This window comes from Scyliorhinus canicula, chromosome 1 (genome assembly GCF_902713615.1).
Source record: "Scyliorhinus canicula chromosome 1, sScyCan1.1, whole genome shotgun sequence".
Lineage (NCBI taxonomy): Eukaryota > Metazoa > Chordata > Chondrichthyes > Carcharhiniformes > Scyliorhinidae > Scyliorhinus > Scyliorhinus canicula.
The window spans coordinates 143,050,656-143,073,527 of NC_052146.1; the positions used below are offsets into that span (position 1 = coordinate 143,050,656).

Consider the following 22,872-nt stretch of genomic DNA (forward strand, 5'->3'; position numbering starts at 1 on the left):
GTGTGTCCTTTTCCAGTGGACTGTGCTGCTCATTTCATACACGCACACTCTTACAGGCATGAACATGCAGACATTAGCTCATCTACTCCTTCACACACACTCTTGCCAACATGCACACATTGTTTTCTACACGCATGCTTTCCTCTCAACGCGTTGGACACCTTTCCATTGATATGGAACAGCTGCTGGGTCGGGCGGGCGGGGGCATGAGGTGGGTGTCCGCTGGGTTAAATGCTGGTGGTTTTGTTTCTTGTTGATTGGTTATTGTTTTTTTTTCATCTCTGGTGTATAGTGGATAATTTTGGTGTATTATTGTTTGCTGTGTAACTTGTTTTGGTTTTTGATCATGGAACTATGATCAAACTAAAATATACCCAGTGCGTACATGTGCCATGAAGCAGGCGACTGTTACTGCCCAGCATCCCAATCAGGCTGTGAGGCCTGGACACTTGTCCTGAACTCCAGAGGCATCAACACCACAGATGCAGCAACCAACATTAGAACACCCAAGAGCTGGGCCTCAGCCCTGGGGACACACCCACCACCAGAGGTAGTAGTGGACCGAGGAGGGAACTAACGCCTGGGACTGATCACGTTTCCTGTGGTGTCTGGGTGCAGAGGGTGTTGGATGGTACCCAGCCGGATGCAGCAGATGCAGGCTGGGGGGATGCTTGGGGCAGCGAAGGGTACCGGTGGGGGCAGCCATAACAGACAGTCAGTCTCACACCTCCCAATTCCTCATAGATATTGCAGTATGGATGATATTTTGGAACTCGCGGAAGCTGCCTCGCAGTGGTATTGGTATATCAGGCAGCCAGATGTCAGACAAGGCGGTGGCAGCAGTGTTGACAGAGGCTCCAGGTGGCAGCTCATTTGCAGGGCCCCGTCCCACACCCTGAGGGCCTTGCCGCCCACAAGGCCAGGGAGGGACGCAGAGGGGGCAGCCCCAACGGCCGAGGGTGTCCAGACATCACTGGTCTTTCAAAGAGATAATGGACAGCAAGTGACACAAGAAGCTCCACCTCAACAAGAAGACGGTGCGGCACCTGTGCCATGTCCGTGAGGATTTGGCATCACATGAAAGAAGAGGCTATCCGCTCCCGGTGGGCGAAAAGGTCACCGCATCCCTGAACGATGACACCTCAGGATCATTCCAGGGCTCGAGCCGGGACATGTGTGGCATTTACCAACCAACAGCCCACAAGTGCATCCGTGAAGTCACGAATGCCATCAGAAATGAATGAAATGAAAATCGCTTATTGTCACGAGTAGGCTTCAATGAAGTTACTGTGAAAAGCCCCTAGTCGCCACATTCCGGCACCTGTTCGTGGAGGCTGTTACGGGAATCGAACCGTGCTGCTGGCCTGCCAACTTTATGAACTTTGACCTGGGTCAAGCCCATCAAGAGCCTGTGCAGCTCTGCCATTCTCTGCCATCGCCAGGTTGCCCCACGTCCAAGGGGTAATAGATGGCACATTACCCATAGAATGATCATGCTCGAATGAACAACTCATGTGTGACATCTCATCTGGTTGGGGGCCACGGATACTCACCTCTGTTGCGCAGGCCAATGTCGGTGACCAATCTGTCCTCGGCCAATCCCACAACCTTCAGGGGCCATTCCTCATAGGGGTGAGAACTCTGAAGTCCAGCACCCCGCTGCCTGTCTGGGCCTTTTCCCATCTTTTGTGGAGCAACCTCTCCTTAATAATGATAATCTTTGCTCGTGTTACAAGTAGGCTTACACTGCAATGAAGTTACTGTGAAAATCCCCTTGTCCCCGCACGACGGCGCCTGTTCGAGTACATGGAGGGAGAATTCAGAATGTCCACTTCACCAGATAAGCGCGTCTTTCAGGCCTTGTGGGGGGAAAGCAGAGCACCCGGAGGAAACCCACACAGACACAGGGAGAAGGTGCAGACTCCGCAGAGACAGTGACCAAAGCCAGGATTTTAACCTGTGACCCTGGAGAAACAGTGCGAGCTGCAGGGACACAGAGGGGCCATTATGAGCCACATGCTTCATGCACCTTGGGTGGAAGCATAGCAGGTGACAGGGTGTCAGGGAGTTGATGTCAACTCACCCGTGCGGTCCAGTGGAGGTTGGTGAGCTTCTTGCGGCGCTGGGCAGCACTCCCCAAGCTGACCACTGCTGTCACGTCCTCCTAGGCAGCACTGGCTGCCCTGAGGCTGACCCTCCAAGCCCCTCAGGGGAACAGGGTATCCTGTTTGGACTCAACTGTGTCCATCAGTTTGACTAGGTCGGCATTCCTGAATCGTGGAGCGGTGGCAAGGCTGCGTGCTGTCGGGATTTTGCTCTGCGGGTTCGGTTTAAATGCTGCTCCCCCTTTTTTGCGGGGAGCTGCTGGGTGCAGTCCTGGAAAATCAGCCGGCTGAACAATTAATGATGCCCGTTGGACATCTTTATAATCTTCATTAGTGTCACAAGTAGGCTTACAAGCGTTAGATACTGGTGACAGCCTCGACGGGTCGGCCATCAGGAAATACCCGGCGATTCCCGCTCGCTACCACACTTAGAAACTTTTCCGTTAGATCACACCCAATATGTTACAAAAAGTGGGTCCTTTTACTGTATAAATATGGTATCCCATGCCGTTCTCTACTCCTCAGTTGTAGAAAAAGAAAGCTAACATGTGCAAGCTGACAGTTTGAGCACAATTATGACTAGTGTGGAAAAGAGAAAATGTGATGAGAGAATCAGTTCTTAGTAAATGAAATAACAAATATGTGACAAGCATGATGCGTTTTTTGCACCACATAGCAAGGTAGTGGTTTCTTCTGTCAAACATTTTCCTTCATAGAATGTAAAATGCCTGAGTTCATTTTGGTATACAGTGTTGTGGCCTTCAGGGAGAAGCCATTCCATTCAACTGAAATACTCTGATGGAATGGGCATATTTCTGCCAATGGTAGGTGTTGCCCCACATTCCATTCAAAGTATGTTGGAAATTCTTATGACACCTTGGTCCTTACTGGGGTCTTGTTTTGAAGGGGTTTACATATATCTGCAGGACCTGTTATGATTGGCCTTATTTACGCTAAAGGTCATGTGATGGAACATTTGTTCTCAAAGCCATTGCTGTGACCTAATGTGTGTCAGCAGACATTTAAACTAAAATCCATTTTGACTGTACAGCAATGCGTTTGCCCTTATCCCAGTGGCACCTTCACTTTTGCTCGCATGTCGATGTTTGTATTTGAATTAGCTCCTCTGTCTTCAGCTGGCTAGGCGCGAGGCACTGTAATATCCCCATCTACTAAACCTCTCTGCCTCTCTTACGGCACTCCTTAAAATCTATCTGTTTGATGAAGCTTTTGGATACCTTTCTGAAAGTTTCCTTCTATGACTGAGTTAATCTTTTAGCTGATTATGCTATTGTGTCGCACACAGGACATTTTACCGTGTTAAAGGTATGAAATGAATAGAAGTTGTTGTGGATGCTGACTCTCAAAATATCAACGCGGCCTCTGAAACTCCCCCTGTGCCCTGCCACAAGAGCTGTGAGCCACTTGTACCATGTTGGTCAGCTAGAATATGAGTTGTTGCCTGCAGCTCCTGAACGTACAAAAGCTCATCTGTGCTAAATGCTAACTGCACCTTTGCTCAGCAGTTTTAGCTGATTACTAGTAATATTCAGGGAGCCGAGGCAAAAAGGATCGACAGGAGTTTGTTAAAGCAAGATCCTGGAGAGGGAGCAGCTCCATAAGCAATTCGACTACAGTTAGAAGAGCAGAGAAATTGGTCCCCATGCAAGAGGCCACCAGAGGGAAAAGAAGCAGTAGCAGTAGGAAGTTGGTGAATTGGATATGGGAATAATTACACGGTCCACGGGATGGAGGTTAAGAGATGCCAAGGATAACCTCTCCAGTGCCAAACCCAGGGTACCTACTCTGCTGGCAGAAGTTTGTAACCACTCTTCTCTCACTGAAAGTTGAAAATACATTGACACTTAGAATACCCACACTGTCAGAGAGCTTCCAGCATGTTCCCTGCCATTAAGGGATACTTAGCCCTATTCCCAGTCACACAATGCCTTCCACTTTTCCAGCTATCCTCTTCTTCCTCTTACCTCCCTTCCTCAATCTTCTTTCCAGAAGACAGCTCTGGGCAAACAAAATACAATCTTCCAGGGACCCAGGACCCATTCCATCACCATCACATGTATGTTCATCAAATCCCTACAGTGCAGAAGGAGGCCATTTGACCCATCAGGTCTGCACCATCCCTTCAAACGATTACCCTACATATACCCAATCTTCCGCCCTATCCCCATCAACCCACTCAACCTTTGGACACTAAGGGCAATTTTATCATGGCCAATCCAACTAACCTGAACATTTTTGGACTGTGGGAGGAAATCGGAGCACCTGGAGGAAACCCACATGGACATGGGGAGAATGTACAAACTCCTCACAGACAGCCACCCAAGGCCTGAATCCAACTGAGCCCCTGGCGCTGTGAGATAGCAGTTATAACCACTGTGCGGGGCAGCACGGTGGCCTAGTGGTTAGCACAACCGCCTCACGGCGCTGAGGTCCCAGGTTCGATCCCGGCTCTGGGTCACTGTCCGTGTGGAGTTTGCACATTCTCCCTGTGTCTGCGTGGGTTTCGCCCCCACCACCCAAAAATGTGCAGAGTAGGTGGATTGGCCATGCTAAATTGCCCCTTAATTGGAAAAATGATTGGGTACACTAAATTTAAAAAATAAAAAATAAAAAATAACCACTGTGCTGCCCAATGACAAATACTTATTAAAATCATAGAGTGGCTATTTAGACAGATAAATTCCTATGACCATCAACAATTAAGCAAACCAATTATTTCCAACAACATCAAGCACAATTTGAAAAGTTAAAATAAATATATTTGACTTTAATCTTTTGTGAGATCTTCTATTACTCTCATTGTTCATTTGTCATGTATCCCTGCTTCAACAATTCTAAAAATGTAACCTTGAAGTGACTTTTTATTACAAATTAATTCACCCCCCTGAAATAAGATCTGTCCTGTCAGTATTGATGAAAAAAAACCAATGATTTACTAGCAATGTAAATTCATCATCAGATTTAAAGTTCCTCACAAATATGAACTAAGCAAAACGGATTGACCTGGAGCTATTTTCCTCTTTCCTTGTGTATAACACTTCCCATGGGTCAGGTGGTTAGACTGATTTCTGATACAAGTTCCCCATGGTCAGTTGTGACAAACTCTCTGCTTCATTCCCTCCTGAGATCCCTGTTCTTGCCTCTTCTAAGTCCAGCAAGGCAGTATGCGTGGCACTAACGGCATGGGTTGGTGTTCTACCACTTTGTGGCACCATGGTGCCATCTACTAGTCAGGATTCTTTATAATTCGATAAGTGCACTGTGGTTGACATTCAGCTCTCTAACAAGCAGCTGAAGATTTGAAAGAACTCCTGAGGCTGCCAATCAAACTCATTGCAATATTAAGTTGCTTCAATCCAACAAGAGCATTCCAAATGCATGTCAGATTTTGCAACCATCAACTAAGTGCTCAAGCATATTTTAAACAGAAATGTTAACTGAGGATAAATTACAGTGATCCATCCATTTGAGTAGAATGTATTTTTAGATCTATCCATGCCAAACACCCCCTCCAAGCAGAGAGTATACATTGCTGAGGTGCTGTTAGCTGTGTGTCGAGAAGCTGTGGAAGCAGGGAGGGGCTTCAAAGGTTACTGGACCATCAACTTCCCCACCAGGTGATCTGTGTATCTCTCAAGCACTTTCTCTATGACTTGATCAAGATGTGTGGTTTGTGGAAAATAGAGTACATTGACCCAAGTCCAATTTGGGTGAAGTGTACACTTCCATATACCCACACCTAAAACTTCTTATGTCCTGTGAATCATGGAGAAACGCGAAAGGTGTCGCAAACTTGGCTGTCTCAATTTGTTTTCATCAACTTTATTGAGTAACACATTAATTGGGAAAACATTTTCAAAAAGGCTGAAAGGAATGTCTACCTTTATCTCAACCGAGGGGACTGGAATACAAATGATGCTCCACTTGTACTTGCACAGCTATGCGTGTAAAATCCATTTGGAGTGCAACATTCAATTTTTGGAACTGCACTTCTGTGGGGATGCATTGGTGTTGGAGGGTGCACTGTAACCTCTGCAGAATCACCAAAATTATGCCAGTTTGTGTTGTCAGGTCAGGTTGTGGAACCTTGACGAGTATTCATTTGAGTTTAGAAAATTGAGGGACTCTTCAATCTGTGGTAAACCACCGGTATTAGGTGATGTAAGGTAGGACCTACACTACAGGTTTGCCGGTAGCCCCTGCCTGCTGGCTCCACCTAGCAGGAGGAGCGTGTCCTCTATTCAGCAGCCATTTCGCCAGCTGCTGTGGGAGGCCACACATCTTACTGCAATAAAGCCACAGTTGTATCCAAACTTAGTCTTTGTACAATTGATCGTGCATCACACACCATTGATAAATTTTAGTGTCTCCTACTATCTCTTAATGTGAAATATGTGGCCCAATTTTCACAGTCCCAAAACAAGACCTAAAGAAGGCAGGATAGAGAAAACAAATGTCACCAAGTAGTGCTGGCTAAAGACCCACCTCCATTCTGCTGGCGGCCATGTTGTGGGATGTGGGTAGGAAGCCCGTCCACACAAGGTCCCAGACCCAAGGTCAGACCTTGCAGGAATTTCACCAAGGTGGACATGCCTCGTCAACCCTGCCAAGTAAGAAAAGACAAGGTGGCCAAGGCAGCGGAATGGCAGGCCAAGATTAGAGGGCTTAATCATGGCAATAGGGGCAAGTTAATGTTAAGCAAGGCCAGTATAGGCGAGGGTATGACTTGCTTTCTGCCTCAGATTTGCCATTTGGAATGGCAGACCCGACTCAGGGATAAATGAGTCTTTCCTCTGGTTTCTGCCTCAGATTTGCCGCTGGAGATGGCAGACCCGACTTTGGGACAAATTGGGGCTTTCCTGATTTTAGAGGCGGAATTGTGACCCAGAATCACTGCTGCCCCCGATTCCTGCCTCCCATGGCAATGTCTCAGCAGTTACCCCCTGCTCTCAGTGCTTCATTCTCATAGTTCAGCCCATTTTTATTCAAACAAAAGAAACAAAAATCTTCTGATCTTTTCTCTACATGCTTTCTCTCACTAAAAATGCTGAAACATTGGGATACTTTGACCAATTTAAACTATTTTATGTTACTCTTACAAGGGGCAATCTGATTAATTTAAGATGTGTTTAAGATGATAAAGGTTTGATACAAAACTGCTTTCTCCGGTTGGGAAATCAGGAACCGGGAGGGGGGGGGGGGGGGGGGGGGGGGGTCCGCGGAGGGGCACAATTTCAAAAAGTTATGTTGATTAACAGTAAAATCAGGAAGTACTTTTTCCCCGTCATAGGTCATGGAAGTATGGAACTCTGTCCCTCAAAAAGGCATCGATGCTGATTTAATTGAAAATATCAAAATTGAGATTGACGGACTTTGTCCGTTAAGGCTACCAGTTGGGTTATGGATCAAAGAGGGTAAATGGACTTGATGGCCTTTTTGTGCTAACTCTTTCCCTGAGGTTTCACTGCATTCCATTGTGGTGCAGCATATGTATGCATCATAAATCCCCCAACTTTGGTCAAACTGCCGCAGAGTGAGCCTAAACAGAGGCATGACACTGAAAATTAATTGGTGGCCTCATGCTCTCTCGGCAATGTTTAATTTTCCAACCTCCTAAATAGGGAATGGAGCATATTTCAGAGTGCAGGGGAAGAGCAAAAAATACTCGTAAAGTTGGGAAGCAAAAATTAATTGCATATTAATGGTCTTCATCATGATCTCAACCCCAATTGTATTTTGGAAATATTCTGCTTTTATTATTCATAAACAAACCCTTTTCCTCGTCTGGCAAAAGACCATTCTTGTCTTAAAGAGTTCAAACTATGTTTGCACCAGCATAGTTAAGCTGCTTCTCAGCATGTCTGTCGACTCAATTGTGTGTATCTCATTATTTTTTTTAATGAATTTTCACTGCACTAAGCCTAGAGAGACTCTTAATGCTCATGTGCCGACAGACAAACGCTCTAATTAATCACATTCAGAAGACCAATCTCAGTATTTTCTTCCACTGGATTATCTATCTGCACATCACGTTTTTCCTGTGAGTTGTAAGCGACATGAACTGCCTTCCTGATGCACATCGCAAATCATTATCACCAAAAAAAAATCAAAGGTTTTCATACATGCTTCATGTAGAGAGGGGCTATTCTCTGCAAGATATTCAGAAAAATGAATCCATTGCTGATGCTCCTACAAGGCCAAATTTGGGGTCTGCAGGTTGAAAGTTCAGCCCTTATTCAATTCAAAGATCTTTCATATTGGCTGATTTTCATTCATTCCTCAGCATCAGCCATTGCTCAGGTATTAGCCCTCTCCTCGGAGTCAAAAAGAGAAAAATTCAAGTCCCTTTAGAAACTTGAATACAAAAATCTAGGTTGACGCTTAATGCAGAAAAGAACTGCACTGCCACAAATTCTGCCTTTGGATGGGATAAACTGAGACTCTGCCAGTGCTCTCGTGTGCAAGTGTCACCATTTTATATGAATTATTTTACATACTTTACAGTAATCCCATACAATTGGACAGCAAATGCACCCAAAATAATCAAATATTTAAGCTGTGGTTTGAGGTGGTCCATTTTCCCAAAGTACATTTTGCGAATTGCCCGTTAAATAGATTTTCTCTGAAAATTATTCATTTAATAAATCCAAAACACACTTCAAGGGAAAATACACATCTGCTTCTTATAACAATTTACATGCAAATCACATTTCACATTGCCATAACTGAGGGCTAATAGTCTAATTTGTTCCAAACTTTGGCTTTTAAAGCAGCAACAACATAGAAAATGTACAAAAGCCTTTTAATTATACGTCTACGGAGTAATTTTTAATTAAGATTTCTTTGTTATTAGCTGGAATGGTTTTCTTACCCAATCGTACTGCCTGGATCTGCTTCAACAGACCAGGTGCAGTGTAGATTGTGGTCATATGGTGCCGGGTACCCAGGTGAAAAGATTCTTCCAGAAGTCTCTCCAATGATGTGACCTCCACATTCAGCTGGAAATATTTATAGAATGAGAAAACAATCTTTGAATAATTCACTCACAAAAGGGAAATGTCATAATAAAAGGCACAAGAGGGAGCAGCAGGAGACATCAAAGAAACAACACTGAGGAACCTTAAGGAGGAGTCAATTGATTTGCTTTAATTGAAATGTCAATGAAAGGCAATACCATATGGAGCTTTTGAACGACATTATATATATATATATATATTTTATAAATTTAGACAACCCAATTCTTTTTTTCCAATTAAGGAGCAATTTAGCATGGTCAATCCACCTAACCTGCACATCTTTGGGTTGTGGGGGTGAAACCCATGCAGACACAGGGAGAATATGCAAACTCCACACGGACAGGGGGCCAGGATCGAGCCCGGGTCCTCGGTGCTGTGAGGCAGCAGTGTTAACCACTGTGCCACCGTGCCTCCTTGAACCACATTATACATCTTGCATTTATAATTTCTGTTCTACTGTGGAAACAATTCATTCCATTTTTCCTCGCAGTCATTCTGGATTGTCCTTTGAACCTTGGGTGATCAAATCATTTTTCTCATTTTCGAAAACCTGATGGGTACTTCTCCTCCATCACAGGAAGATTGTCTGTATGAACACAGTCTTGACTCTTGGACTGTCTTTAAGTTTATTTCGGGATTTCAGAAGTAGGAGATTTGCTCCTCTTGTATATCTACTCATCAAGGAGTGATGCAGCTCAGTGCGGCCAGAAGTGGGTGCAGAGGGGGCTGATGCAATACTGCTTTGAAGTTCCTTCAATAACCTGTTTTTAATAATGAAATATTGCCAGAGGAATCATTAATTCATTATTAACAAAGCAATGATTTAATATTGTAGCCTCTGACCACATTATGCCCTCTCAGCCTTACGCCTGTCCTTTACTGCACTCAAAGGGACTCCTATGCATCAATGATTGCAGAACTAAAAAGGGAAACAACAGTGCAGAAAATGCAGGTCATTTTTGAGTTTAAAAACAAGATTTTACCCTTGGGACAGACAGTGGGCAGAAGGGGCAAGTAGGCACGGAGGGCCAATGAAAGAGAGGGTGGAGACCCTTTCATTTTTCTGTCTTTTGCTCATTCAGCATTCTCACAGTGTACGGTGTTGGTATGGTTGTCTTAGAAACACAAAAATCACATGAGAAAAATTCCAGAGGCTCAGAGAAGATTGGGTGGTGAATTACAAGGATTGGTGGGGGGGCAGGAATAATATTTTAAGTTGGAACGATCATTGCCTCTCGTGTATCTGTTCAACATTAGCTGCAGAAGGCAGCCAGGGCAAGCTTTCCATTTTTCTCCAGGTGATGAGGAAACTCAGATGGCACTCAGGTTTTGTGGCTGGTGTGTAACATGTCTATTTTATTTCAATTCTAAAACTTAACTGGGTAGACAATGAAAGGCTATTTCCTCTCGTCATAGGAGAAGCATTGACCATTTAAGACTGAGATGAGAAGAAATAGCTCTACTACGAGAATTGTAAATCATCTGGATTCTATACTCCAGAGGGCAGCGGATGATCAGCCATTGAATATATTCAAAAGTGAGATACATGGGGCGGGATTCTCTGGGGGGGGGGGGGGGGGCGTGAATCCTGCACCACCGCTCCGACGCTGCCCGCGATATTCTCCAACAGCCAAAAATTTGCGCCGACGGGAATCGCACCGCCGCCTCACAGAATAGCGGGGGCCGGCGCGACGCTCTGGGCCCCGGGGCTGCTCCAATTCTCCGGGCGGAATGGGCATAAGTCAAATAACCTTTTAAACTGCGTCAACCAGTCGTGCGTCAACTCCGGCCAGCATGGAGGCAGGGGTCGGCGTGGGGTGGCCGCCGGAGAAATGACGGCATGGTCGTAGGTGGGGGGGGGGGGTGTGCGGGTGCCGGTGGAGGGTGCGTGTCGGTGATCATGGTCGGTGCCGCAGATGGGGGGTGAGCGTCGGGGAGGGGGGACATGTCCCGGGGAGGGTGAGTGCCGGGGGGGGGGGGGCTGAGCGTCGGGGAGGGTGAGCGCCGGGGAGGGTGAGTGCCAGGGAGGGGAGAGGGAGTGCCAGTGGAGGTGGAAGGTTGCCTGGCCAGGTGCCAACAGGCGTGACCATGCAGCCCATGGCACCTGGCTGCAGAGGGAGTTATGTACAATGATGTTATGTTGTCTATCCCCCAACCCTCACCCCCTGCAGACCGTAATGTTTGGGCATCACCCAGCGGTGTTTGCCGCCGTGGCGGGAGCCGCCCTTCTACATGTTCCCCTGGGGCAGCTGGAGCAGGAGCGTGCCAGGGAGGCGGTGGAGGCTTCCGCAGAGGAGTGTGCCGCAGAGAGGCAGGTGGCAGCCGCCAAGGCTGGAGGACCGCCTGCACGACAGGACGAGGAGGAGGAGGTGGTGGGGCCACGGCGACGGAGACGCCCGATGAGGCCCCGTGTACACCGGCGCCACACGTCGTACCAGGACCTCATGGACCGGGCATGCAGGTGGCAACTCTGGATGAGCTGAGGAAACCGTCGCTCATATCTGCCACCTGATGGCACACCTGGCACCTCATGGCACTAGGGGAGGACACCCTCTCCTGGTGGCTGTCAAGGTTACGGTGGCTCTGAACTTCGAGACCACGGGATCATTCTAGTTGCCGAGTGGGGACCTGTCCGGTATCTCCCAGGCATCGGTGCACCGGTGCATTCATGCAGTGACAGACGCCCTGTATGCCATCGCGGACCGCTACATCCAGTTCCCTGTAGACCAGGCCAGCCAGGATGCCTGGGCAGCAGGCTTCACTGCTGTGGCCAGGATGCCCATGGTCCAGGGGGCGATCGATGAGATGCATGTTGCCGTGCGGCCACCAGCTGATAACAGGGCCGTGTTCATAAATAGGAAGGGGACCTATTCCATGAACATTCAGGTGGTCTGCGACCACCGCATGAGGATCCTGCACGTCTGCGCCCGGTACCCGGGCAGTGTACATGACTCGATCATATTGGCGCAATCGTTCATCCCCGCAATGTTCGAGGGACCCCCCCCCAGCTGAGGGGTTGGTTGATGGTGACAGGGGTTACCCATTGCGGTCATGGCTGATGACGCCTCTACGGAGGCCACAGACCGACACGGAGAACCGCTACAACGATGCCCATGCAGCGACCAGAGGTGTAGTCGAGAGGTGCTTTGGGCTGCTGAAGATGCGCTTCAGGTGCCTGGATTGCTCTGGAGGAGCCCTCCAGTACCCTTCGGATAGGGTCGGCCGTATCGTTGTGGTCTGCTGCCTTCTGCACAACATAGCCAAGCAGAGGGGCGATGCGCTGCATGCAGAGGAGAGGGAGGAGGAGGTGGAGGAGCAACACAACAAAGGGCAGGCCTCCCCAGATGAGGAGGATGGGGGCAATGCACAGGACAGATGGATTGGACATGGACGGGAGGCTGCCCACCGTTACCGGCTGGGCCAGCGGGCATGGGACGGGTTGATAGCTACCCGGTTCACAGTCTAGGGGGGTGTGGGAATTGCCGTGTATGGGCACAAACAGCACAGTATGGCACCAGCCTACCACCCTCACCCCACCCGCCCACCACCAACCACCCTCACATCACCCTCATGCACACCACCCCTCCGTTGCACAGCCACCTGCGGCACACTGGGCAGGGCTCACACTGTCACCAGTGGAAGCGTGTCTACTGCAGGCCATGGAGGATTGTGACAACCCGCTCTGCAATGAGCTCCGGGCTCTACATCGTTAGACAATGTCTGACTCATGGCCACAGTACCACCCTCCACCCGGACCGTCCCTGCATGCGGGCATGACACTGCAGCACAAGGTCCTGTCATCTGCCTGGGGGGATGGTGAGGGCGACCCGGTGGGGTGGGGGGCACGCTCACCTGAGGCCAACGTCTTATCACCCCTCACACACACACACACTGGCACTCACCTCACACCCGCAAGCATCGGACAGAGCACAGAGGCAACTTCTATAGGTGTGAAAGTGATTTTAATGACAAACAGTTCATACATGTGCTCTAGCCCCTATAACTAGTCTGTGCCCTGCACCCGTGCCAAATTACTCAGTGTCTAATGTTTTGGCATACGACTCGGTGGTTCCCCAGACGATACAGCAGAGCTGGAGGTGGACTCCTGTGATTCTTGTCCTGTGACTAGTGTCCCCTTTGGCAGCCGTTTCCTGGGGCAGCCTGGCCTGGATGGGCTAGGTCGCGGTTCGGGTGACTGGGATGGCGAGCTGCCAGCCTGTCCAGCCCGTTGCCCACCAGATGCACCGGGATGGAAGGGGGGAGGGGAAAGACCGAAGTGTCGCGGTGTTCCAGGACCTCCCTGGAAGGGAGACCCGGAACGGGCCCCAGTACCACCTGCTCCTTCGGGGTGCCCAATGGCCCCCGAGCCTCTCCATGGGTACGGTGTGCGAACGGACCCAGCATCCGACGCACCCCCAGCACCTGGAGGCCCGCCCTGGTATCAACAAAGGTCTGCAAGTTTGCAGCCATGGAGCTCAGGGAGTTGGCCATCCCTGTCTGTATCTGGGCGATGCCGGCCAGCACCTAGGCAATGGTGCCGATTCCCCCAGCGATGGCCTGCTGAGACTGGGCTATAGCCTGCTGAGACTGGGCTATGGCCTGCTGAGACTGGGCTATGGCCTGCTGAGTCTGGGCTATGGCCTGCTGAGGCTGGGCTATGGCCTGCTGAGGCTGGGCTATGGCCTGCTGAGGCTGGGCTATGGCCTGCTGAGGCTGGGCTATGGCCTGCTGAGGCTGGGCTATGGCCTGCTGAGGCTGGGCTATGGTCTGCTGAGGCTGGGCTATGGCCTGCTGAGGCTGGGCTATGGCCTGCTGAGACAGGCCCACGGCATTAAGCGCCTCTGCGATCTGCTGTTGGCTCTGGCTCATGGCATCCTGTGAGAGGGCAGCAATGTCCTGGGCCACAGACGCTGCCTGCACGGAAAGCCCCAGGCCTTGCATACTGCTCCCCATGTCTGACACCGTCGCCCCCCATTGCCTCCACCGCGGACGCCACCCGTGCCGTGTCGGCCTGGGTGGCATGCATGGACGGCATCACTCCCTGCTCCTGGATGTCAGCAGCTGTCGCAAGCCGGCCGTCACCCCCTTCGATCGTCCCTGGTTCTGTGACTGCATCAGGTTTATGGGTGGCTGTGGTAACTCCAGGAACCCGGGACCCGTCTGGGCGACAGATGGTTGCTTGCACCGGGCTGCCCTCCAACCGTCCGGCCGCTCAGCTGCTCCTACCTCCACCTGTACCGGGACGGCTGTGGTGTACGTACCAGTTAGTGTACCAGAGGCCACATCGTTAAAGTGCCCAACCAAGGTGAGTGTCTCTGTGATGGTGGCGGGTGTAGAAGATAGCAGTGGTGTAATGTTGAGGTCCTCATCGGACCCGAAGTCCGGGGTTCCCTGGAGTGGTGTTTCCTGTCCATCTGTCCACTGTGTGTGTCCTGTTTGTGGGTGTCCTGAGTGTGGGTGTCCTGCGTGTGGGTGTCCTGGGTGGGCGTGTCCTGTATGTGGGTCTCCTGGTTGTGTGTGTCAGTGTCCCGGGTTGACTGGGACGGGGGCCTGTTGCTGTGGCTGCCCTCCTCGTCGCTGGGTGTGGCCCACCAGCGTTGCCGCACTGGCACTAGATGGGGGCAGCGTACGTCTGACACTCCGGGTCTATCGCTGGCTCATGGGCGCCCTGACACTGGGTGGGGGTGTTATATGTCTGACGCTCCGGGTCTATTCCTGTCTCGTGGGTGCCCTGACACGTCCTGGGGGTGGTCGGCATCCGCAAGGATAGGTGGGTCGATGTTTGGTCCTGCAAAACACAATACAGCATGCATGCTTAGACACGCAGACGAGGATGGGAGATGGGGGGAAGGGGGAAAGGGGCAAAGGGGGAAAGGGGGGATGGGGAAAGGGGTAATGGGAAAAGGGGGAAAGGGGGAGTGGGGTAGGGGCAATGGGGAGAAGGGGGATGGGGAAAGGAGGGACAGGAAGTGGGGGGTCTCACTTGCTGGTGCGCCCCCGACCTCTGCATCCGCAACCTCCCGCTCCTTTGGCCCGCCTGCAAGTTTCAGGGACCTCTCCATGAACGGTGAGGGGACACACTTCAGGTGGACTCCCTCTGGTCCTATCACACACCCGGTTGTTATGGGCGCGCTTCTCCTGTGGGGGGGGGGGGTAAGGGATAATGGGCGACAGTGTTAGGCAAACATATACATGCGGACCAGTGACCAGTGGTTGTGTGCATGATGGCAGAGGTTAACGCCCCATCCTGCGAATGCAGCTTGCATGGGTGGGTGCAGCCATGCCGGTTTTAGCTAGGGCTGTCCCGCCCATCGTGGGGTGGGGGTACTCACCCTGGCTGCCCTGTTAGGTCATTGACCTTCTTGTGGCACTGGCTGCCTCCCCTGCCTGTTACGGCCACAGCGCTGACGGCCTCTGCCACCTTCCTCCACAGGCACCGGCTGAGGTGTGGTGCGACCCTGCGGCCGTGTCCAGGATACAGGCCTCCCTCCTCTGCTCCACTGCGTCCCGGAGCGCCTTGACGTTGCGCTCCTGGAACCTCGGCACTGCGCGGTGGGCGGCCATTTTGATGGGTCTCCGGAAGGTGCATCTTTTGTGCTGCAATGCCGCGCAGCGTCAATGACAGCACGTGCGTCAGTGACAAGTGACGCCATCGCAAATGGCGTCACGCCGCTGCTAGCCCCTTCCGGGTCGGAGGTTTTCCAAAGTTCCTGTTGGCCCGATGCCGGAGTGGTTCGCACCATTTTTGACGCCGGCATCCGTCCATCGCGCTAATTGCAAAGAATCCCGCCCATGGATCCTTGGGCTCTGAGGTAATCAAAGGACATTGGAACTGGGCGAGAAGCAGAAGTTGGCCTCAAAGATCAGCCATGATATCGTTGAATGGCACAGCAGGTTTGAGGGCCTTATGACCTACTCCTTTTTTGTTCTGTTCTTATGAAACAAAGTAACAATTTTTGAAAGGGTCCAGACCAGGGTGACACCTAGTAATAAATTGAGATGAAATGGGAAATTGAAATTATAAAATTAACTAATGATGTGCAGGATTTTATAGGATAGGGAAATCAGTTTTGCTAAGAAAGAATTAAGAGACATTGTTATAAGCTATAGAAAGCTTCAAATTCAATGTACTTTGTGTAATCTATTTTTATACTTGAAATTTAGTAATTAAATAGATCATAACTGAAACATAACTGAGCCTTGACTGAAGTAATCCTGCCTAAATAAATAGATTTTGATGCTACAGGGAGTACATGGATTTTGAAACCACACAAAAAGGAGATGAAAATGGTGTGAGGTGGTTCCTCAACTGATTGTATGTATCTCTCCACTCAGGATGTTGGTTTTTATTTGATATTTGAACCATTCAGTCAATTTTGTGTGGACTTTGGCAGCAAGTAAGATGTTTATCCATATTAGAATTGCACCAATGAAACGGTTGCCGAGCTCTCCGCCTTGTTCCATTGGTGCTGAATCGACGTAACAGTAATGAGGCTGTGCTGCACGGTTGAAAATCCATCTTTTCAGATCACATTTTAAAGCAAGGTCTTCTTTCCCCTCTGAGATTGATGAAAAATGTAAAACCTCACTTCAGGCAAAATTCTTTTGGCTTATTCTTACTTCCAAACTGTAGGACTCGGTATTTCTCTGGAATGAATTCGCCTGCCGTCTATCTGACCATCCTGCTAGTGTCTGCAGTCTTTTACAGTCCTAATTATGAATTGGCACACCTTCCATTTAAGAGTTATTACTGAGACACAAAATAATCATCAAGGAGGAACAGATGCACAGCGAGGCAAAATGTGAAGCTTCCAATAAGAACATTTTAAGAATGTTATTTTCAATGACCAGTATTGCAATACTATGGTAAAAATGTGAGGCAGGATTAACTCTCCACAGCACCACTTCATAAAACATTAGAACATTACGTATTTTCCTATTACACTTTTAGTTTTTCCATTAACATGTGTCAGGGGAGTGTCTTGTTGTCAGTTGTACTATTACATTTTTCTGTGTACATATTTGGTAAATGTATATTTTCCAGTGTACCGAAGAGAAACAACACAGATCCAGTCCAACTCTTTTCAGTATTTTACATTCCTGGGCCTGAAAAGATTTTAAAAAGCCAGTAGGCTTCCTCACTTACTGCGATAACTGGAAGCAACATATTTACCATGGCAAAAATGCATCTTGGCAGATTAAGTAGCAATGTCATTAGAATTAGAATTAGAACAGTACAGCACAGAACAGGCCCTTCGGCCCTCAATGTTGTGCCGAGCAATGATCACCCTACTCAAGCCCACGTATCCACCCTATACCAGTAACCCAACAACCCCCATTAACATTATTTTTTAGGACACTAAGGGCAATTTAGCCTGGCCAATCCACCTAACCCGCACATCTTTGGACTGTGGGAGGAAACCGGAGCACCCGGAGGAAACCCACGCACACAGGGGGAGGACGTGCAGACTCCGCACAGACAGTGACCCAGCCGGGAATCGAACCTGGGACCCTGGAGCTGTGAAGCATTGATGCTAACCACCATGCTACCGTGCTGCCCTGTAGTATTAAACTGTTCAGGACTGAAAAGTTGGGATTGGGGACATAGTACTGTCCACATGATAAGCTAAAGGGAGCCACATGACTAGTAGTAGTCTGGTAGTAACCTGGATGGAGAAATATAGCCTGGACTGATGAAGTCTGCTCTCTTGTGTATCTGTGCATAGTTATGTCCCACAATGAATAGTAACAGTTCAGAGCCTGTGCTCTTTGCCTGGTGTTGGATGTTGCCTGGTATAGAGGGAAGATCTTATGAGGGAAGGCTGAGGGACTTGAGGCTGTTTTCGTTAGAGAGAAGAAGGTTAAGAGGTGACTTAATTGAGGCATACAAGATGATCAGAGGATTAGATAGCGTGGACAGTGAGAGCCTTTTTCCTCGGATGGTGATGTCCAGCATGAGGGGACATAGCTTTAAATTGAGGGGAGATAGATATAGGACAGATGTCAGTGGTAGGTTCTTTACTCAGAGAGTAGTAAGGGCATGGAATGCCCTGCCTGCAACAGTAGTGGACTCGCCAACATTAAGGGCATTTAAATGGTCATTGGATAAACATATGGATGATAAGGGAATAGTGTAGATGGGCTTTAGAGTGGTTTCACAGGTCGGCGCAACATCGAGGGCCGAAGGGCCTGTACTGCGCTGTAATGTTCTATGTTCTCTGTTCTGTGCCTCTGAACCTCTTCCTTAGACAAACATAACAACATGCAACAATACCTACCGGCAATTTACAAGATTACTATCAGAATCTTTATTGTCACAAGTAGGGTTACATTAAAACTGCAATGAAGTTACTGTGAAAATTCCCCAGCCGCCACATTCCGCCACCTGTTCGGGTACACAGAGGGAGATTTCAGAACGTCCAATTCGCCTAACAGCACGTCTTTCGGGACTTGTGGGAGGAAACTGGAGCACCCGGAGGAAACCCACGCAGGCACAGGGAGAATGTGCAAACTCCGCACAGACAGTAACCTAAGCCGGGAATCGAACCTGGGAACCTGGCCCTGTGAAGCCATAGTCCTAACCACTATGTGACCGTGCTGCCTAAAGTTTAACAGCATTTCAGTTCATGTTCATGGGTGTCATGTCCAAAGCATAGCTTTATTTAACTCTAAAAGTGTCAAAGACAGTGTTAGAAGAATTGAGCCCAGATTAGCCATGACATGAAGTCAGGCCGAGGTTTGCAAATGTGCATTTGTGGAGGTAGCTGGCAATTTAGGTCATCAACTATCTCCACTGAAGTGGGATTTTGGAAGGCCAGGAGTTTGAAACCCAGATTTTTCAGATTACACAAGGTGACAGGAGGTCTAAACTTAGTGGATTCATTTGGATAGCCAGGGTATCCCTTTGAATACTGTCCCAGGACATCTTTTGGAGCAGTTAGGTACCCTTTGGGGTTATTAAGAGTGAATATGATTGTAAATAAAAACTGCATAAACTCATTGGAATGGTCAAGCTGTTAAAGAACTGTCAAAAACGTAAAAACTGTCAGGAAATTGTGAAAGCAATCAAAATTATTAAGGAAACACTGTCAAAACTGTCTAGGAACTGTTGAAGCTGTCAAATACCTGTCAAAGAATGCTAGATGAGTTGATGTGGAGAGTGTGTGTAAATTATGAAGACTAGGGGGCATGGGTTTGCATCGGAGTTTGGCTGACCATGGGGGATGGAGGTGGTGAGAAATGAAATAGCATAGGTTGACATGACTATGGCACAGGAAGTATTGGGGCATGGAGAGGTGAGGCGAGAGGGCCTTTTTTTTTCTTTTATTGTTCGGAATTTTCTGTTTTGGAAACTATGTTCTTCCGCCAGAGATGAATCGCAACTGATTTGTGCTGACACTGGTAGTGCAAATCCGGAGCGATGCACAATCCCTTACCATGCAAACTTATGCATGGCTTTTTTTTTATCATTGCCCCTGTCTGGACTGGTCTCTAGCTCCCAGGGAGAAGGCTGTCTTATGGGGGCAGAGGTCTCCTTTACGAGGCATCTCTGTACCTGGGGGTCTATGTAATGGAAGGTATCTGGAGGGCTCTGTAATAGTGGATCTCTGGTGGGGGTCTCTCTCATGGGGGAGTCTCTGGTGGGGGTCTCTGTAATGGGATTCCCCAGGGGGGGGATTTGTGGGGGTGGGATTAGCAGAATTTGCACTGTGTGGGGAAGGTGGCCCTCCACTGGACTTTGGGGGCAACTCTCTTAAAGAGTTATCCCCTTGGCTCACTGTGATGTCCATCGCCTTTGATTCATACTTGTGAGAACCTGTACCAATTCTCACCCACGTGAATCCCAGCCCAGAGGACTGGAAATCACACAGGCTTGGAGAATATGGGCCGGGATTCTCTAATCCCACAGCAGAGCGTCCACGCCATTGTAAACGCTGTCGCATTTTACGACGGCATGAAGGGGCCTTCCGAGGACTAATTCTGGCCCCTACAGGGGGCCAGCAAGGCACTGGAGCGGTTCACGCCGCTCCAACTGCCGATCCCGGCACGACCAAGGCGCCGCGGGATCCACGCATGCACAGTGGCACCAGCGCCACGCACGCATGCACAGTGGCCTCCTTCAACATGTCGGCCCCAATGTAACATGGCGCAGGACGACAGAGGCCGGCACGTAGGAAGGGAGGCCCCCAGCCCGAGAGGCCGGCCTGCCGATTGGTGGGTCCCGATTGCGGGCCAGGCCACATCGGAGGCCCCCTCCAGGGTCTCTCCCCCCCCACTCCCCCCCCCCCCCCCCCCACGCCACAGGCCGCCACCCGACCCTTTCAACGCCGCATTTTTGTGACAGCCGCTCGGCCCTTCCCGGGCTGAGAATCAGTAGGCCGGCCGCGTAGAGTGGCCCTCCAACTGGCGCCTCCCACCTCCGTTCCCTGCAGCCTCCGAACCCATTCCGTGGGTGTCAGGCCTGACTTTAAATCCAGGGCACCATCCACAGGAAAGAGAATCTGACCAGTGAGTGGCCATTTTTAAAGTTTGGATTCACAGCACCAATAATCCCCCAGTCTTTGTACACAATGATGCAGATAGAAAATGTGGGAGTACTTTGGAAGTTACAGAATTTGTTTATTTTCATTAAAAGGCTTTTCCAGTCATCAACAAACAAAGGGAAGAGAAAGGGGAAAAAAGAGGAAAATAATTTTTCAGCTGTAAGATATCACCCACTTTCAGAGAAAGGACTGTTGAATGTGATTTCTTACCTACACAGGAAGGCAGCATATTGTCCCACGCCCTGCGATCTCCAGTTAAGCAAGTTAGCATAGAATCCCCACGTAATGTGTACCCAGGATTACAATCAAAGATGACTGTTGTCCCAGCAAAATGTCCTTCATCCTGTATCTTATAGCCAAATTGTGGCGTCCCTGGATCTTCGCACTTAATTAATTCAAAACCTGCCAATAAAAATTGGAAATTACTGGAGATGAAAATGCAACTTTTGTGGGAAATACCCAATTGTTCAGCTTTGGTTTAGTTAAAAATAAAATGAGATGAGTACAGTGTTCTCCTGTCAGGGCTAGCTGCCATGACATTAGCTATCCATGTTTATCGAGGAATAAACTACAGTTAATAACCAAAAAGATAACACTGTCAGCATACATTATAATTCCAATTTTACAAAGTATCCCTGTGTTCTCAGCAATGACTCAGCTGAGTCCATGGGTTGTTGACTCAATTGGAATTTGTTCACCTGGAACTACAAGAAACGTGGATTAAATATCACTGGTCGCTGCTAACTGCTGCAATAGCTATAAATACCTGGTTTCTTGCATAAGATAAACTCTTAACCTAAACATTTGAAAACTGTTCAAAGTCCGGGACCAAGGTGGAGATGATTGCCAGTTTCAAATTCCTAGGGGTGCACATCTCCAAAAATCTGCCCTGTTCCACCCATGTCGACACTACCACCAAGAAAGCACAACAGCGCCTAAACTTCCTCAGGAAACCAAGGAAATTCGGCATGTCTACATTGACTCTTACCAACTTTTACAGGTACGCCATAGAAAGCATCCTATCTGGCTGCATCACAGCCTGATATGGCAACTGCTCGGCCCAAGACCGGTAAGAAACTTCAGAGAGTCGTGAACACTGCCCAGTCTATCACCCAAATCAACTTTTAAGCTTCTCTATTTTCAATTTATTTTTCATTATTTCAGTGCTACCAATGCAACAACCTTCGGAATTAAGGATTTCAGGAGGGCATTCTAGTTGAGTTCATGTTACCTTACAATTAAAATCTCAGCCTCCAACTGCTCCTATGCTGACAGTCGGGCAGAAAATGTTTAAATCATTAGTAGGAGGGTCCAGTTTTCCCCCTCTGTGGAATAGTGCATCAGTACACCCACGAGGCTTGAAACCCTCCCACAGATTATGTTCAATGTTTTCACCTTTTCCCTTACAAATCATGGGCGACCAATTCACCTTGGGCATTAGCACAAACTCGGGGGTGGTACATCAGCTGTCCATTCTCGGCATGAGCTGATAATCAGTCTTATCAAATGCTGTTGAATATCTGATGGGCCGAATCATTGCCCCCCCCCCCCCCCCCCCCCCTGTGTTGCTTCACACCGCATTTCACCAGAGCATTCACACCAGAAAAAGGGTAAAGAATATTGCTGGGACATAACAGAAGGAGTTGACACTTTGCAATGCACCTGTGTTGCCTGAATAACACCAAATTCCAAATATGAAAAGCTCATTTTCCCAGTATTGACGTCCTACAGCTTGATAATCAGAAGAAAAGAAAAGGAAAATCCACAGAGTTAAGAGTTGCAGGTTCATCGCTTTGCATCAGGGGATCAATAACATTCAGAGGGATTCAGTGTCCGCAAGAATCCTATCATCACAATGAAGCAAATATTATCTTCATAGTCACTAGAACCTATGGAGCCTAATATAACACAGTTCTTTGACCATTTTAATCTGACACTTACTTGAAAAAAGGAGCTCAAATCCCTTGCTTGTATTTTCTGCATTTGTGATGAATTCAAGCCACAGGCTGTTTGATGTACTGTTCAGAATGATATCAAGCATCTCTGATCCACTGAAAGTACCGAGCAAACGTGAGGAGCTGTCCTTACCATCGAAAATCTGGAAGTCCATGAAAAGGAACATTATTGAAGGGTGAAGAGTATGCCTGAGGATGCAATTCATCTATGTCCCAGGTTGTACACCGAAGA

At 48.7% G+C, this 22,872-nt stretch overlaps 1 protein-coding gene across 1 annotated transcript in view; it reads right to left on the reverse strand.

Annotated features, from left to right (window-relative positions):
- csmd2 (CUB and Sushi multiple domains 2) overlaps positions 1-22,872 on the reverse strand; it is a 2,254,685-nt gene that overhangs the window by 442,069 nt on the left and 1,789,744 nt on the right. The window contains exons 23-25 of the mRNA XM_038801178.1: positions 22,627-22,783; positions 20,896-21,087; positions 8,998-9,124 (exon numbers count right to left, since the gene is read on the reverse strand). Coding sequence (XP_038657106.1) covers positions 8,998-9,124; positions 20,896-21,087; positions 22,627-22,783 — 476 coding nt within the window. The remainder of the gene's footprint in view (positions 1-8,997; positions 9,125-20,895; positions 21,088-22,626; positions 22,784-22,872) is intronic.